We start from the raw sequence: 15,538 nt of genomic DNA, 5'->3' as shown, positions 1-15,538 counted from the left end.
GTTGTACTTACTACTTTGTAGTCATATGTATAATATATACTTATAAAATAACTTTTTATAATATTTAGTAAATTGAATTATCCTGTTTTTCATTTTGGCAAACTCGTCAGTAATCATTGGTCGCATCGGTATTCGCCACTATTCAGTATTAAACAAAATATATATTATTAAAAAGCAACGTTACTGAATTATCCACGCTCAGCAACGGTGATCACCGACAGAGCGATGACAGTCATAATCGTATAATATCGGTCGTATACTTATATAATAAATTTATTTTTAATTTTTATCATATAATATATCAATATGGTTGTTGACTATTCGTGGATGAATATTTTCCCTAGAAGCGCTTAAGGATCGCCGATTAATTTTACGTTTATTAATTTTAATTATAAATAAATACAATTATTCACGGCTCAAAATATAATCTATAACGGACATATATATATACTAACGTATACATGTTCCTACGCAGTACGCCGATGTATTCATGCTTTACATTCAGTGTTCAGTGTGTTTTTTAATACGAAAAATAAATTATTTGGGTTTATTTAAAGGCTAAAAATCAGGGTGGGCTCGGGCCCACCAGGCCCATCCACTAGACATGCCCCTGCATTCATGTATAAAATAATACTCGATAGTTTTCTATAATAAAAGTATAAAATAACATTAGATTGTTTTCTAAAACTATCGATAGCCAAAACTAGTCGGTAGTGCAAACCAGGTTCAATAGTTCAATAGATATTTTGAAAAATATTGAATAATTAATACTATCGTCCGTTTGAATAAACATTTGGTGTTTTATTAAACTATCGATGGACTATCGATAGTCACAACTAATTGGTGTCCTTCACATAGTAGGTGCTATCTTTTTAAAAAAACCTTTATTATTTAATCATAAATACATAAGTGCACTAATAATATAGTAAAAATAAGTTTAAAGACTTTCGTGGTTTAAGAAACGGTCTTACAAGATACAGTTATCTTAAACCATGCTTTCCATACAGTACTGCCAACAGGTCTCCGGTTTACTGGTCTTTACATAGATTTTAAGTCACGGACTAAAGCTGCGTTTACACAGGTCGACTGCGGTCGAAAGACTGCCGCTGTTCGACAAAATCGAAAGAAAATTTAATGTATAAACTCATTTTCGACTTAGCCGCACGACTAAATGTTTCGATTCGATTAAAGTTGAAAATCATTTGAACGATCCGGTCGTTGTCGCATGATTAAAATCGATCATGTAAATAACTCAGCTATCAAGTTATATTTAATTCTAGTTTCATTCTTGCTGGCAGTGCTTCTCGCATGTTGGTATGTTCCAAGAGAAACTTTTTCTAGAAGATATAAAAATTTATCATAGTCCATTCTTAAATGACTAAAGAACGATTTTGGAACTTTTACAGAAATCTCTATTTAGACATTTGATGATGTATTTAAAATGTTCCTTTGTAAAATACATTGGCAAGTCCATAAACGACGCTTTTTGTTTTTTATTTTTTAATATTAACAACCAGTGCTCGACTTGGAGGTGACGGAGTACCCCTTCTAATTTTTAGAAATTTTAGCGTCTCCCAACTATTATTACGTTGTAATTAAAACGCTTAACAAGTTTTGGGGACGCAATATTTTTTTAAGGAACCCGAGTTCCCCGTCATAAATTTTTCCAAGTCGAGCACTGTTAACAACACTTCACGTACTATATCACAATGGTTAATACTTTTGACTAAAAATAGCTGAACGTGTAAACACAAAACACTTTCGAACGGGTTCGACGCGTTATCGTGCGTCTATAGACGTTCGCCCGCGATCGACCAGTGTAAACGCAGCTTAAGATATATTAAATTATATCTATGTATATATACACACACACATATATCAGTTCGTGATAAAGATATACAAAAGTATGTGTTTCATACTTATCAATTAATTTTTTAATGTTTTAATTTTCGTTCTGTGATATTGTTCGACCACAAATTATAGTGTCTATACTATCATTGAATAACAGTAGCTTCTATCTTAGTTCCGTGGTAATTATCAATTATCATCATTATTCGTTTAATATTTTATGATAATCCGTGCATTTTAGGTATATGCTAGCAGCCAGGCCAGCTGCACACGGCGCGGGGTCTTCATCGTTTACTATTATTTGTTTTGATTTGTAAACGTTTCCAATTACATGTAATTATTATTATTATTTTGATTTTAAATTTGAATTCTTTATGTGGAAGAAATTGAGGTCGTTGTCATGTAAAATATGTATACGAATACAACCAAATTCAACGGTTTGACTTTTTACTGTCCGACTATTTGAATAACTATATATACCTGTCTTAGAAATGCTGCATGTGAACATTATTTTAAATACTATCACGAAACAATTCATGGTATTATTATTATTTTTATACCCCTTAGACTATGGCTGATGTTGACACCAAAAATAAAGAAGACTTGTCTGCCGTCATTGCCCGTCATTACGATTCTATTGATAATAATTTTGCTACACGCAATGAATCACGTATCTTGTTCTTACGTAATTTTAACAATTGGGTGAAATCGGTTCTTATTCGTTAGTGAAGTAATTTTTTTTTAAATAATTATCAGGATATTAATTTATTTTTATATGTAGAGGAAGCTGTTCTTAAACTAAGAGATACTAGAATTGATGATGGAAAAATGCATGTATTAGATATTGCTTGTGGTAAAGGAGGCGATTTATATAAATGGAAAAATAATAGCTGTTTGGAACATCTTGTAGCTGTTGACATATCTCCAGGTTCGATAATAAATTATGAATCAAGATATGCAGATTTGAAAAGAAGAAATAAATATATATTTGATGCTAAATTCATTGTAGCAGACTGCACTAGAGTAATTAACATAGTTTTTTCAATAATTTTAATATTTTCCTACTCAAAATTACCAAATTAATTAAAAAAAAACCCATGAAATGTATGAGTAAATGATATTTAGGTGATTATTAATAAATTTTATGAAAATCCAAGTATGAAGTTCCACTTAGTAAATTGTCAATTTGCATTTCATTACTGTTTTGAAAGTATACAACAAGCTGAATGCATGTTGAAAAATATCTCATCAAATCTTATTAGTGGTGGAATTTTTATTGGCACCATACCTAACGCTTCAGAAATAGTGTAAGTAAAATGTGAATAAATGTAAATAAAAATTTGTAAATTTTAATCTTAATAGAATGGAATTAATGATATTAATTTTCGTAATTTATCAATTAGGCGACGTCAAAGAGAATGTGGTAAAAAAAAGTTTGGTAACAGCATTTATAATATTGAATTTATGTGCGACCCCGAAAAACTACTACCAATATTTGGTGCAAAATATATTTTTCATCTAGAAGGAGTTGTTAATTGTCCAGAGTTCCTAGTATACTTTCCAGCTTTTGAAAAGTTGGTAAAATTTAAATAAATTGTATAAGAAACATATTTTATTATTATTTTATATTCAGGTTAGCTAAAAGTTATGGGCTGGAACTCAAAATGAAAATGACATTTGGTGATTTTTTTGAAAAACATTCAAAGCTAGATTTAAATTTCTTAAACCGTATTTCTGCATTAGAGGTAACTGACTATATTTTATTATAAATATAATAAAATGTATTCAAATGAAGAAGTTTAATATTTTGGTTTATTGTTATGTTTTAGTTTTAAAATTTAGTTCAGGTGCAGAGTTTTTTGTATTAAACTTCCAAATACTTATTATCCTTAGCTACAGATTTTATATTTTTAAAAGAATTGTGTTAAAATGATAAATTTTTTTAATATAATTTTTCTAAAATAAACAAAGGTTTTATTTATTACACGTATAACTCTTTCTATATACATACATTTTAAATTAATTGAACTTAATAAATGTTTTGATTAATTTTATATTTAATTTTCTTTGTTGAAACATATTAATCTAACCAAAATTGAAACTAGTTTATATAATATATCATTATCATCCTTATAATTGTAAGAATCAAGTATTCAACAGTATTGTATACTATAGAATCTTGTATCCTAATATTTTATGAGATTGACTATTCTTCCATCAAATTAGTTGTTATTAAATTTTCAGTAAATTTTGTTTAAAATAGCGGCTATAGTGTTTAAATTTCAAATTATTACTAGAAATAAAAAGCATAAACTTTTATTTTAAATTTAATAAAAACTTTTTTATGTTGAATATATGTCAAAAACTATTAATTGGCAAAATTAAGTTTTCTTGTCTTAAGGATTATCTAAAATAGTTAAGTTTTTAAAACTTTAAATTTAACCATATCTAAAGAAGCCCCCTTAAAATTAGTAACTTATTAACGAATGTAACAAGTATTTAATTTAAATTTTATTTGTTTTATAATTTTAAATCTTTACATAGTTGTATCCACCACAAGAAGGAAATAAAAAAATGGGAACAGAAGATGAATATGAGAAAGCCAAACAATTTTTAAATGAAAATAAAATTCCTAATATTGGAACATTATCTAAATCTGAATGGGAAGTAGCAAGTAAGACTAATTTGAAATAAAAATATATAAGTTGTTCTATATCTAATTTTCTTTTTCAGCTTTGTACATGGTATTTATGTTTCAAAAAATGTGAACCAGTGATTTCATTTTGTGAATTTAATCTTACCTAATAAATAATTATCCAATGTACTTACATTTTTTTTTTATTTATAAAATTATTTATTTCCACTGACTATAATTTAATAAACTTCTTATTTATTTATTTTATTTGTATTTTCTTCTTTTTGTTGTCTTCTGTTGGGGTTGGGCTTCATTTTTTTCATTTTTAATCCATAATACCTTAAAGGTTCTCTATAAGTTTTAGTTTTACGTTCTACAGATTCTCCAATATCTTCAATAGGTAAAGGTTTGGTGTCTATACTAAATAAATTAGTAGTTTTTGTTACTTCAATAAGTTCTTCATCTTTTTCATATGGTTTTCGTTCTTTAACAATTATTTTATCAATAGGTATAAATGATAAATCATCTAATGTCCGAACATTTGATGTACCTTCTGGTACAAAAGCTCTACCTTCTCTTGGTTTCTTTAATAAATAATTTTCAATGTTAACATTTAATTTTATGGGATTTTCTTCTGATATTGATTCTCTTTTGGTAATTTGTTTAAAGTATGGATTTTTAAATTTACTCGAAAACTGTACGATTGTATGATAAAGATTATGCAAGGAGCTTTCTTTTTTATTTAATATATCAGTCTAAAAAATGATAAGAATAAATTATGACAATTTATGAATTATTACTCTTGGAAATAATACAAACCTTTAGTCCTATTGTTACTGAAGAAAAACCTATAATACGTTTTGTAATTGAATGCAAATCAGAAATAATTAAAACAGGTATTTTCTTTGCAGCAGTCATTAAAAGTAAATGTTTAGCAATTACAGAGTTTGCTACATCTTCAGCTATCAAACAACAAGCCAATTGGTTTTTTTCAATACATCGACTAACTTCATTTATACCCATTTTTAAAATTGATCTGAAAGTAATATAATATTAATACACAAAATTTAATATTTATTAATAATTTAACACCTGAAATCTTGAAATTACCTTTGTACTTTTAAATTAGGGCTTATAAGCTTATGTTTATTAGAAAGATCTTTAATTTGACATTTCCGTACATCCAATGGTAATTTCTTTAAATCATACCAATTTATTTTTAATTTACCGTTTTCTTTAGATATAGTTCTAAAATATATAATTTTTTTCATATCTTTAACAGTTATTTTTAAACAAATCAATCATGATCAAATAATCAGGTATAACCAATGGTACAGCCAAGTATAATATTGAATAGGCAGGACAATAATTCAATCATATTAAATATAATGAAACACTTTTACTTAAGAAAATGATATAAATATATTTCAAATTAGAATAAGAATTAGGGGAAAATATAGTGTGATAGCAAAGAGTAAAAAAAGAGATAAATGGACAAGAATAAAAAATTGAGTGTTGTAAATTAACTTAAGGGTTGAATAAAAATAAAACTAATGTATTCATTGAACATTTCAAAATGTCAATTGTTAACTTAGTTCTAAAAATAAAATTTTGCTCATTCTTAAGTATTTAGGAATAAAAGATAGTTATAATCAGTAGCGTTTGTAGGGGGGATGTTGGGGGATATATCCTCCTCACAGGCTTTTTTTTTTGTCTTAAAATTTTAAAAACATATTTAAGAAATACGATGGAGCAGTCACGATTAAATGGATTGATGTTAATGAACACACATCGAGACATTCCATTCTCTTCAGAAAAAATAATTGATAAATTTAGTGTAAAAGCCAGAAGGATGAATTTCCGCAATATAAAATTACAAAATACAAAATACAAAATTTGTATTTTTTTTTGTATAATAATATAGAATAAAAATTGAAAATAATACATTTTTATTTATGACATCCCCCTATACCAAATTCCTGCGCATGCCACTGGTTATAATTAATGATGTAAATTATATTATATATTTATTTTGTCTTCAACCTGTTGGCATTATTTAAGTTTTCAATTGTTAGTATTTATCAGAACCAGACTTATCACTTATACTTGTACATATATTTATTTACTTGTGTTTTTTTATTATATTATATGTTATAACTGTACTGCCGCCTAACACGAGATAATAATAATAACTTATACTTACTTTTCCATCTCATTTACTAATACTTTAGTTTTATCAGGGTCTAAAAGAGGCCTATGGAATGAGAAAATAGTTTCAGTTAAATGTTCTTATAAAAATTAAATATAAGCATGTTACCAAAATTTTTCATAAGGATCTGTAATGAAACATCTTGGTTTTAAATTTTTTTTTTGGGTTCCTTTGAGTTTCATATTCTGTGCTCTTAATGTTGCCATATTCTTGTAAAATTATTAGGAAACTATTAGGGCAAATGTAACTTAACAGTTATTTCAATAGCACATTTGGCGAGAATTAAGGTACCTACATGAATACTCAAGCCCTGATCTAATCGTTGAGTATAAAGCTAAAAGTGTTATTCAAATGTTATAAACAATGTACTTCTTGTTAAATATACCTATGTATTATATATTCGTCGATAGGTGGTTAGTCGTTAAGTTTGCGGATGCTGACTGAGATAAGTGTTATCACCATTTTCATGAAGGAAAGGGCATTTGATTTTTATTGATCCACGGTTTCATTATGATAATTAATTGATAAAATAATGAGTATTGACTGTCGGCCGTCCATCGCGAAAGGCCATAATTTAGTTTTGTGCTTACATTAGTATTAATATTGTCGCACAACGTAATAGTTTTCACTTTACTTGCATCAGATAATTGTGCAATTCTATTAACAGTCTACTAATGCGGACGTTTAAAAACCGGCCGCAATTCAGTCATCACGTTGAGATGTCTACAAGTTAGAATAATCAACTTGGGGTCCGTCCACTTTTTGTCGCGATTACTAGTTTTTGACAGACGACGATTACACGTTGAGTTTTCATTTAATACGCTTGACGAAATAATACGAAATAACTATGAGCGTTGTACAAGGTGGACTCAGCAAGCTGAAGAAAAAACATATTGGTGTCAAGAGACAGAAGGTTAAATTGTTTCGTGCTAATGAGCCACTGCTGTCTGTACTTATGTGGGGTGTCAATCATACTGTACGTATATATTTTAGTTTATTATAATGTGTTCTGATCTGTTTTATTGTAATATACATAATTATTTACCTCTATACCTTTTGATATAGGTGCAATAAGATTATTTTAGGAAAGTATTTGGACTTTGATTAGTTTGATAATTTTAATTTTTCTTATTATAGTTAACTTATGTAAACGTGTTTAATTGTTTTAATATTGCATTAATAATTATAATCATATTTGATGATATATGTGCATGCAAACTAAACAAAAATTTGTAAGGGAAAGGAGGAAGCTATAAAAATTAAATAATCAAGGATTTTCAGTTTGACTAATAAGAATGTAGAAATTGTATTATTTTTTGTAAAACAATATTTATTTTGTTCATTATGCATGTATTAAATATATTATATCCGTATAAGAACTGTATGACAAGACAAATTTATATTTATAATTATATTTTTTATATTATGAATATAAAATATAATATAATTTTAAGTTTAATATTAATAATTTATTTCATTTATTTACAGTAGTTGTATAACCATTAGCTCAACTATTGGTGTAATGAACTATAAATAGTGTCACATACTTAGTATGTTAAAATATGCATTGCCACCTACCCCCTAAATTCCAGAAGCAACTACTTCTGAATATCATTGTTTGATATGCCACTGAGATCTATAATTAGATAATTATTATTTATTTTACATCAGATAATATTATCAAAATAAAAAACAAACAGTAATATAACTATTTCAATTAGTTATTCTTGATTTATTTTATCCATCTTGAGTTCAATAACTATGTGTCTACATTGACTTAATGATAAGCTCAAAAATATCTTATTCTATGCTGTCTATTTTCTTAAAATTGACTATACCCACTGTAACTTGCTTAAAAAGCAGGTCTAGTATACCATGTACCCCATTAAACTTTCACTTAATTTCTTTTATCATTAATGGTTCTTTAGAGACTTCTGACCTTTTATTAAAAGTTTCCGTGTTCTATCCAACCAATTCAAAAATCATGATTTTTCAAATTTTTTTCTTTGTGCAGTTTTTATAAGTAAAGCCATCTTTAGCTTAAATTTTATTTTGTATGGTTGTAGTCAAGTGTTACTCACTTGTAGTTTTCAAGCTTTAAGTTGCTCATTATTTTAAATATTTACGATAGGTACTATTGGTGTATACAATTTTTCTAAAGCTGACATCTGGTGTTAATGAAAAGTCACTAGAATATATACATACATTTATTTGAATATTTTGATAATCTAAAAATGAGTAGTTTAAATTATATTTATTACTAAAGTACTGAGAAAGAGTAGATTTTATAAAATGTTGTTTATCTAGGTGTTTATAATATAATTCAGATATTTGGTACTCTGGTGAATATTTAGGCTTAATTTTATTTTATAATTTTATAGAATTTAACTGAATTTTTTTATAAATATATTTTATTTTAAATGTATGTAGGCATAAATTATATATAGGTCTTTAAAAAGTTTTGTTTTAAAATAAGAAATTGGATAAATTATGCATTTTAGTCTCTTTTTAGTGCTGACACCATGATATTTTATTATAAATTTATTATATATATTAATCTAAAAAATTTCAATATAAATCATAATTTATTATTTATTTTACATTAAATCTAATTTTACGTTTTTATAAATATTACATTTTGAATTATACTGTATGTTTATAAATTTTTAATTTTTATCTTCAATGGGATTGTTCTTTATTTTGTATTGTGATTAATATTATTATATTGATGGTTCATTAACAATTAGATAAATAGTTTTAAATATTATTGTAAGAATCTAATCTAAATGTATAGTATAATTATTACAGTTTTTTTTATTATAATAAAAGGTGATAAGAATTAAAAATTTTTGTAATATATTAAAGAAGAACAATTAGTTATTAAATCACCAATTTATTCTTAAATGTATAATATTGTTTGTAAGTATTCTATAATAGGTTTAATATAAAAATAAATATGTGCCTTTTGATTGATTTTACTATCTAAGGGTTTTATTAAATTAAAAATACTCATTCATTAAAATAAAACTATAAATTAGTTACTTAATTTTGTTTTTGGATTTGGCTAAAAATGTATTTGATTGGTCAACATTTGAAACTATATTATAAATTGTTATAAAAATTCTTTGTTAAATAATTTAATAAATAAATTATATTAATTTGAAAATTAATCCATCTAAAATATTAGATGCTTACCTAATTTATACTTGATTGCCTGCCTATATTTTGATACAAAAATAACCACAGCAATGCTATTAATAGAAATGGAAATTTTTTTTTTTATAATTTAAATATTGAATTTATACTTTTCATTTTACACAACAGTAAGCCAGTAGATATTATTGATTTTTCTATTTTATTATTATAAAATAGACTAGTCTTTATAACATTTCATAATAACCAAAATATTTAGGGATGTTCATATTTTTTTTATTTTTTTTTTTTTGTTACAATAAAATAATGTATTTAAGTATTATTCATTAGTCATAATAAACAATTTATGATACCTTAATATAATAATAGTGTTTAATTTGTTAAGATTGAACTTAATATTCTTAAGAACATGTTGGGTAAATAGAAATATAATATAATTCAAGTAAATATTGGAGGGAGCAGTTTTTATGACTCAGTGTCAATGTGTAATGTTTCAATTTAGATTGGTTAATTTTGATCCTTCAATTTTTAAGAAGTTTGAATAATGTATTAGATTAGAGATCATGATAGGATCTATATAAAGAGCTGTTATTGGTTTATTATTGACTAAGTTGCCCGTAATAGATGGTAGGTTAATCAGAAGTAAATAAGTTGAAAATGAATAGTATAGCTACAAATCCTCGAGGGACAGTATAGAACCAGCTCTAATTGGGCTAATGTTTGATAGTTCTAGACCAGTTAGTATTTAAAAATCTTATTAGTCTCTGCATACTATATGTATTATTGGCATTGATACCGCGATTAAAAATCTTTTGTTCACTACTAATTTAAAATAACTTAGAGTTCTGATAATTTTATTTACAGTATCATTGACAACAAAAGAAATAAATATTAATCACTTATCTGTAAAAAAAATATATGTGTATGTGTATTAATTAATATTACTTAAATAAAAAGTAAAAACTATAAAAAATATATATCTATATATAGTTTATTAAATAATAGGAAAAATCATTAAAAAGTGCATTCTTTTTTTAAATATGGTTTGTTACATAAAAGTAAATTATTTAAATTATTAATGGAAATGTTACAGATTAATGAGTTGAGTCATGTGACAATACCAGTTATGTTACTTCCCGATGATTTCCGAGCATATTCAAAAGTCAAAGTTGACAACCATTTGTTTAACAAGTTAGTATTTAATTAAAATCTGTGTTTTTAGTATGCAATTATGAATATTTTTTTGTATTTATTTAAAGAGAAAACATGCCTAGCCATTTTAAAATCAAAGAATATTGTCCATTGGTGTTCCGTAATTTAAGGGAACGTTTTGGCATTGATGATTTGGATTATAAAGAGTCAATGACAAGGTAATATAATAATTTACATTGAGTGCTTTTTTAATTTGAATTAATTCACAATAAGTTGATAATCATACAATATTTAACTTAGCATAAATATGTATTTATGTTGACAACTTACAGTTTTATTAGAAAATAATAGTTTGTTTTTGATATATTATGTTATCCTTCCAAAATATCATAGGCATAAATCAATATCTGTTTGCAGTCATTATTATTTTATTTAGGGAGTTTGTTTATTACTTTACATATCAATAAATATATGTTGAGTATTTATATATAATAGTTACATAAAACAATTTTAAAAGTAATTATGAATATAATTGTCATATGAACATAAAATAATATAATCCCATTAGTAAATATTTATTACTTTATTTTAATCTTATTTCTGTTGATATTTCTTTTTAAATTTCAACAGTAATATTTTTTTTCTATAATAAAATTGATTTTGGAAAAATGATAAGGTTCTCTGAGGAAAGCAGCTACTGTTGTCGCAAAAGTCAAAGCAAATCTAAAATGATGTACAACCGAAGATCCTTGACTACTCCTAATTTACATATGGAAACAATTAACTATAAGTCTAAAAAATTGAAAGTTTATTCTGAAATTGAAAGAAGGTACACGAATGAGGACTAACCAAGTGTGTGCCTTTGTGTATTGGATAGCGTATAATTGAGCTCTTCCTGAAATTCATTAGAATGTCTATTCTTATAAATTGAGAATAATATACCCTAAGAAAGATAAATAACAATTATATAATTATATATTGAAGTGTTCAGTTTAAATTTAATGGTTTTTATTTAAAAAAATAATTTTTTTTACCATGATATTTTATATTTAAACTAAATCCAATAAAATATTATAGTTGACAGTATAGTATTATATTGAAATTCAGGAAAACTCCATCAAAGTTGACTAACATTTTTATGATATTTAAAAATTATTAAGAAATTATTGTGTAAATAAAGTTTATGTAATATTAAAAAAGATAAATTTCTCTTTAAATATGTTTGTATTATTAATTAGTACATATTTAATAATTTCTAAAATTAATTGTTTTAGTTTTTGAGTATAACATTTTAAAATGTAAACACTAATCATTTTTATTAGTTTAATAAATGTTTCTGATACTTTAATGACAAAATGTATTTATTTTATATTATCATCTAAATTTTAACTTTTGTTAATTTTTTAGGTCACAACCAGTTTCAGCCGATGCATCAGGAAAAAGTAATGCAGGTTTTTACTATTCCTATGACAAATTATTCATCATTAAAACATTGACCAGTGAAGAGGTTGAGAGAATGCACTCATTTTTAAAACATTATCATCCTGTAAGATTTTAATTAGTTAATTTTGAATTATATTTTAAACTCAATTGTGTTTTTAGTATGTTGTTGAAAGACATGGAAAAACACTCCTTCCTCAGTACTTGGGAATGTATCGCTTAACCGTTGATGGTGATGAACATTATGTTGTGGCTATGAGAAATGTATTTAGTAATCATTTGGCTACACATAGGTATACTTACATATTTTTAATTAGATTATTATTTATTATATCTATTCATATATTATAAATCATGTTTTACGACAAATATCTAAATTAATATTAATGCTTTTATCTTGAAAAGATACCATAGATTTTTTTGTATATGTAATTCATAATTTATAATTGAAATATTTTTTAAATAAAATCAAGCCCATTTTTAAATTCATAATATGTATACTCAGTTTTAGTACTATCTTTGATTTATAATGAATGAAAATTGTAATTTGTCTTATTTACAAATAAGTTCTAAAATTTACTATTAAGTATCCAAATACTTCATTGAACTTTTGATTGAAATGAATAATATATTAATGAATATGTATGTTCTAACCTGATTTTTTTTTTTTTTGTATACTACTCAATATAATTTAACTTTTAAGATTTCTCCAATTATCATAATCATAAGAAATTTCTGATAAAAAATGTTATTTAATTGGCACTTTAAGCGGGGTCATTTGAATTTGCCAACAGCAGTAATGAAAAAATTATGAAATATTACAGTTTACTATTTTTATAGTATAATTTCTAAAAGATTTTTTTGAGCTATTTATAGAAAATTGAAAATGTCATGGTTTTTTTTTAGCTTTTTTTAAAAATGTCGATAAAATAATTTTATAATTAATTTTTTTTTTTTTTTTTGGTGTTACAAAAAATTGTGAAAATTTAATAGAAAGTTCCTCATACATATCTGTTCTGATTAATAATAAATTATTTAGTTTGATTTTAAAAAAGAAATGTAATGACCATTTGAATGTTAAATTATATATTTAAGTCTTAGAAATCAAGTAGCTGATTAATTATAAGATTCTTGGAAGTCGTAAAAATGATTTATTAACTTAACAAAATTAAATGTTGCCAAAATCAGTAACTACAATGAATTTTTAATTAAACGATATAAATTATTGTGTTAAATAACGACCTATTTATTATAATTATTTCATTTCCTTGTTAATTGCTTACGGACTCTTTTATTTTTAATTCCCTTAAATTTATTCTGCAAAAGTTAGAATATTTAAAGTTAAATTAAATTTATAAAGAAATTTGTTTCTTCTACTACAGCGACTATTTTTAGAAACACAAATGATCCATCTAACCTCTTTCATTCAGAATCATTTTTTCGAGAAAAATGGCACATTTATTTCGAAGTTAAAAGACTAACATAACATTACTGTTCATCCATCTCATATCATATCTGACTTATGAGTTTTGCGTTTATCAAATTTAATTTCTAAATAATATTATAAATAATGTTGTAAGTTTTTTTTTTTTTTTAATTTCCTGGTTAGATTTGGTTATTTCAAACTATGGTTATATAGTTATATATTAAAGTTCAAAAATATATTTTCTCTTTTAGAAAATTTGATCTCAAAGGTTCTACAGTAGATAGAGAAGCTTCAGATAAGGAGAAGGAAAAAGACTTACCAACATTTAAAGACAATGACTTTGTCAAAGAACGTACAAAAATATATATTGGAGATGAAGCAAAAGATAAACTTTTAGAAACACTTGGAGCAGATGTTGATGTGAGTGTGATATTAATGTTTTAAACTTTCACATTTTTAAGACATATGAATTTTGCATTCTAGTTTTTGACAGGCTTACATTTGATGGATTATAGCCTGTTGTTGGGTATACATGATTGTACTCGCGCAGAACGTGAAAGAGAAGAGGCTATTGCTAGTGGTACTGGAGATGTTAATGCAGAAGAAGAAGATGAAGATGCTGAAGATAGTGAGGGTGCTGGAAATACAGTGACATGGGCAAATACACCTCCAGATTCACCACATAGCTTATTAGCACGTGATACTAGTCTCTGTCAATATGATGCAGCAGCTATAATTCCTGATCTCGATATCTATGCTATACCTAGCAGTGAAGGTAATTCTGAATACAAATCTTGGTTGAATAATTGTTGATTAAAGTTAAATTTATTATCACATTGGATATCTAATGAAGGACTCAAATATTTTAAAATTGTATTAATTATTTTTGTTGTATCTGCTTAAGGAGGGCAAAGACAGACAATAAGGACCTTTTTTAACTTCCATACATATTTTTATTAGTAAGATATGAGGTTCTGCCTTAAAGTCTTTACTACCAGCAAATCAGTGACTGTGCTTTAACATGGCTACCTTATCTCGCTTATTCAGAACACTTCTTTAATAAACTTTTATTCAACTTTTAAATTTATTATTTAATAAATAATATATAGTAAACTCTACAAATTATTTTAATATATATATATTTTTAAAATAGGTGCACCAGTACGAGAAATTTATTTCATTGCATTAATTGATGTACTTACACATTATGGTGTTAAGAAACAAGCAGCTAAAGCTGCTAAAACATTGAAACATGGATCAAACGTGGATGGCATATCAACATGCGATCCAGAACAATATGGCAAACGTTTTATTGAGTTTTTATCAAAAGCCATTGAATAAAATATTTCTTCCATTTTAAAACAAACTATATATAGTGTGCTAAGTATTATAATTTAACGCTAGTTTCTCTTGTATATGGCAACGCTTGCTATAAACACTATATATTATTACAGATTTGAAATGAACATACTTTATTTTTTACATCTTTTTTAGAGTTTAATAATTTGCTATAATTTTGTTTTTATTTTATTATAACTTATTGTGTGGCCAAAAGTTAAATCACTATTATTTTATAGTTACCTTAAGAATTAAGAAAATATGTCTTTGAAAAAAAAAAAACAAATAGTGTTAGAATAGCACAACTTTTTAAATAATTTCTTCAAAAAACTTTTTT

The 15,538-nt window shown here is 25.2% G+C and overlaps 3 protein-coding genes across 7 annotated transcripts; 2 read left to right on the top strand and 1 right to left on the bottom strand.

Annotated features, from left to right (window-relative positions):
• Positions 1 to 1,897: 1,897 nt before the first annotated feature.
• Positions 1,898 to 4,672, top strand: LOC112692270 (mRNA cap guanine-N7 methyltransferase). 2 transcript variants are annotated; one of them, XM_025566881.1, is made up of 9 exons: positions 1,898 to 2,030; positions 2,090 to 2,181; positions 2,416 to 2,569; positions 2,630 to 2,871; positions 2,974 to 3,155; positions 3,252 to 3,422; positions 3,482 to 3,593; positions 4,393 to 4,522; positions 4,582 to 4,672. In XM_025566881.1, exons 3-9 carry the CDS (start codon positions 2,419 to 2,421, stop codon positions 4,614 to 4,616), a joined length of 1,023 nt encoding a protein of 340 aa, XP_025422666.1. In that variant the 5' UTR covers positions 1,898 to 2,030; positions 2,090 to 2,181; positions 2,416 to 2,418; the 3' UTR covers positions 4,617 to 4,672. The 2 variants fall into 2 exon arrangements, with proteins under 2 accessions (XP_025422666.1, XP_025422664.1); XM_025566879.1 differs by lacking the exons at positions 1,898 to 2,030; positions 2,090 to 2,181 and adding an exon at positions 2,188 to 2,285.
• On the bottom strand, positions 4,622 to 7,150 carry LOC112692271. 3 transcript variants are annotated; one of them, XM_025566883.1, is made up of 6 exons: positions 6,988 to 7,150; positions 6,801 to 6,921; positions 6,687 to 6,737; positions 5,594 to 5,731; positions 5,303 to 5,519; positions 4,622 to 5,238 (listed from the first exon to the last, which is right to left on the bottom strand). In XM_025566883.1, exons 2-6 carry the CDS (start codon positions 6,896 to 6,898, stop codon positions 4,735 to 4,737), a joined length of 1,008 nt encoding a protein of 335 aa, XP_025422668.1. In that variant the 5' UTR covers positions 6,899 to 6,921; positions 6,988 to 7,150; the 3' UTR covers positions 4,622 to 4,734. The 3 variants fall into 3 exon arrangements, with proteins under 3 accessions (XP_025422668.1, XP_025422667.1, XP_025422669.1); XM_025566882.1 differs by having other exon boundaries at positions 6,801 to 7,150; XM_025566884.1 differs by lacking the exon at positions 5,594 to 5,731 and having other exon boundaries at positions 6,801 to 7,150.
• Positions 7,151 to 7,237: 87 nt separating this feature from the next.
• Positions 7,238 to 15,331, top strand: LOC112692269 (phosphatidylinositol 5-phosphate 4-kinase type-2 alpha). 2 transcript variants are annotated; one of them, XM_025566877.1, is made up of 8 exons: positions 7,238 to 7,668; positions 10,939 to 11,036; positions 11,105 to 11,215; positions 12,405 to 12,543; positions 12,600 to 12,730; positions 14,115 to 14,283; positions 14,347 to 14,638; positions 15,017 to 15,331. In XM_025566877.1, exons 1-8 carry the CDS (start codon positions 7,540 to 7,542, stop codon positions 15,202 to 15,204), a joined length of 1,257 nt encoding a protein of 418 aa, XP_025422662.1. In that variant the 5' UTR covers positions 7,238 to 7,539; the 3' UTR covers positions 15,205 to 15,331. The 2 variants fall into 2 exon arrangements, with proteins under 2 accessions (XP_025422662.1, XP_025422663.1); XM_025566878.1 differs by lacking the exons at positions 7,238 to 7,668; positions 10,939 to 11,036; positions 11,105 to 11,215 and adding an exon at positions 11,651 to 11,826.
• The last annotated feature ends 207 nt before the right edge of the window (positions 15,332 to 15,538 follow it).

Source organism: Sipha flava, unplaced genomic scaffold, assembly GCF_003268045.1.
Source record: "Sipha flava isolate LNK unplaced genomic scaffold, YSA_version1 72_pilon_pilon, whole genome shotgun sequence".
In the NCBI taxonomy this organism is placed as follows: Eukaryota; Metazoa; Arthropoda; class Insecta; order Hemiptera; family Aphididae; genus Sipha; species Sipha flava.
Note: the sequence above shows the minus strand (reverse complement) of the source record. Positions and strands in the feature narration are given on the sequence as shown.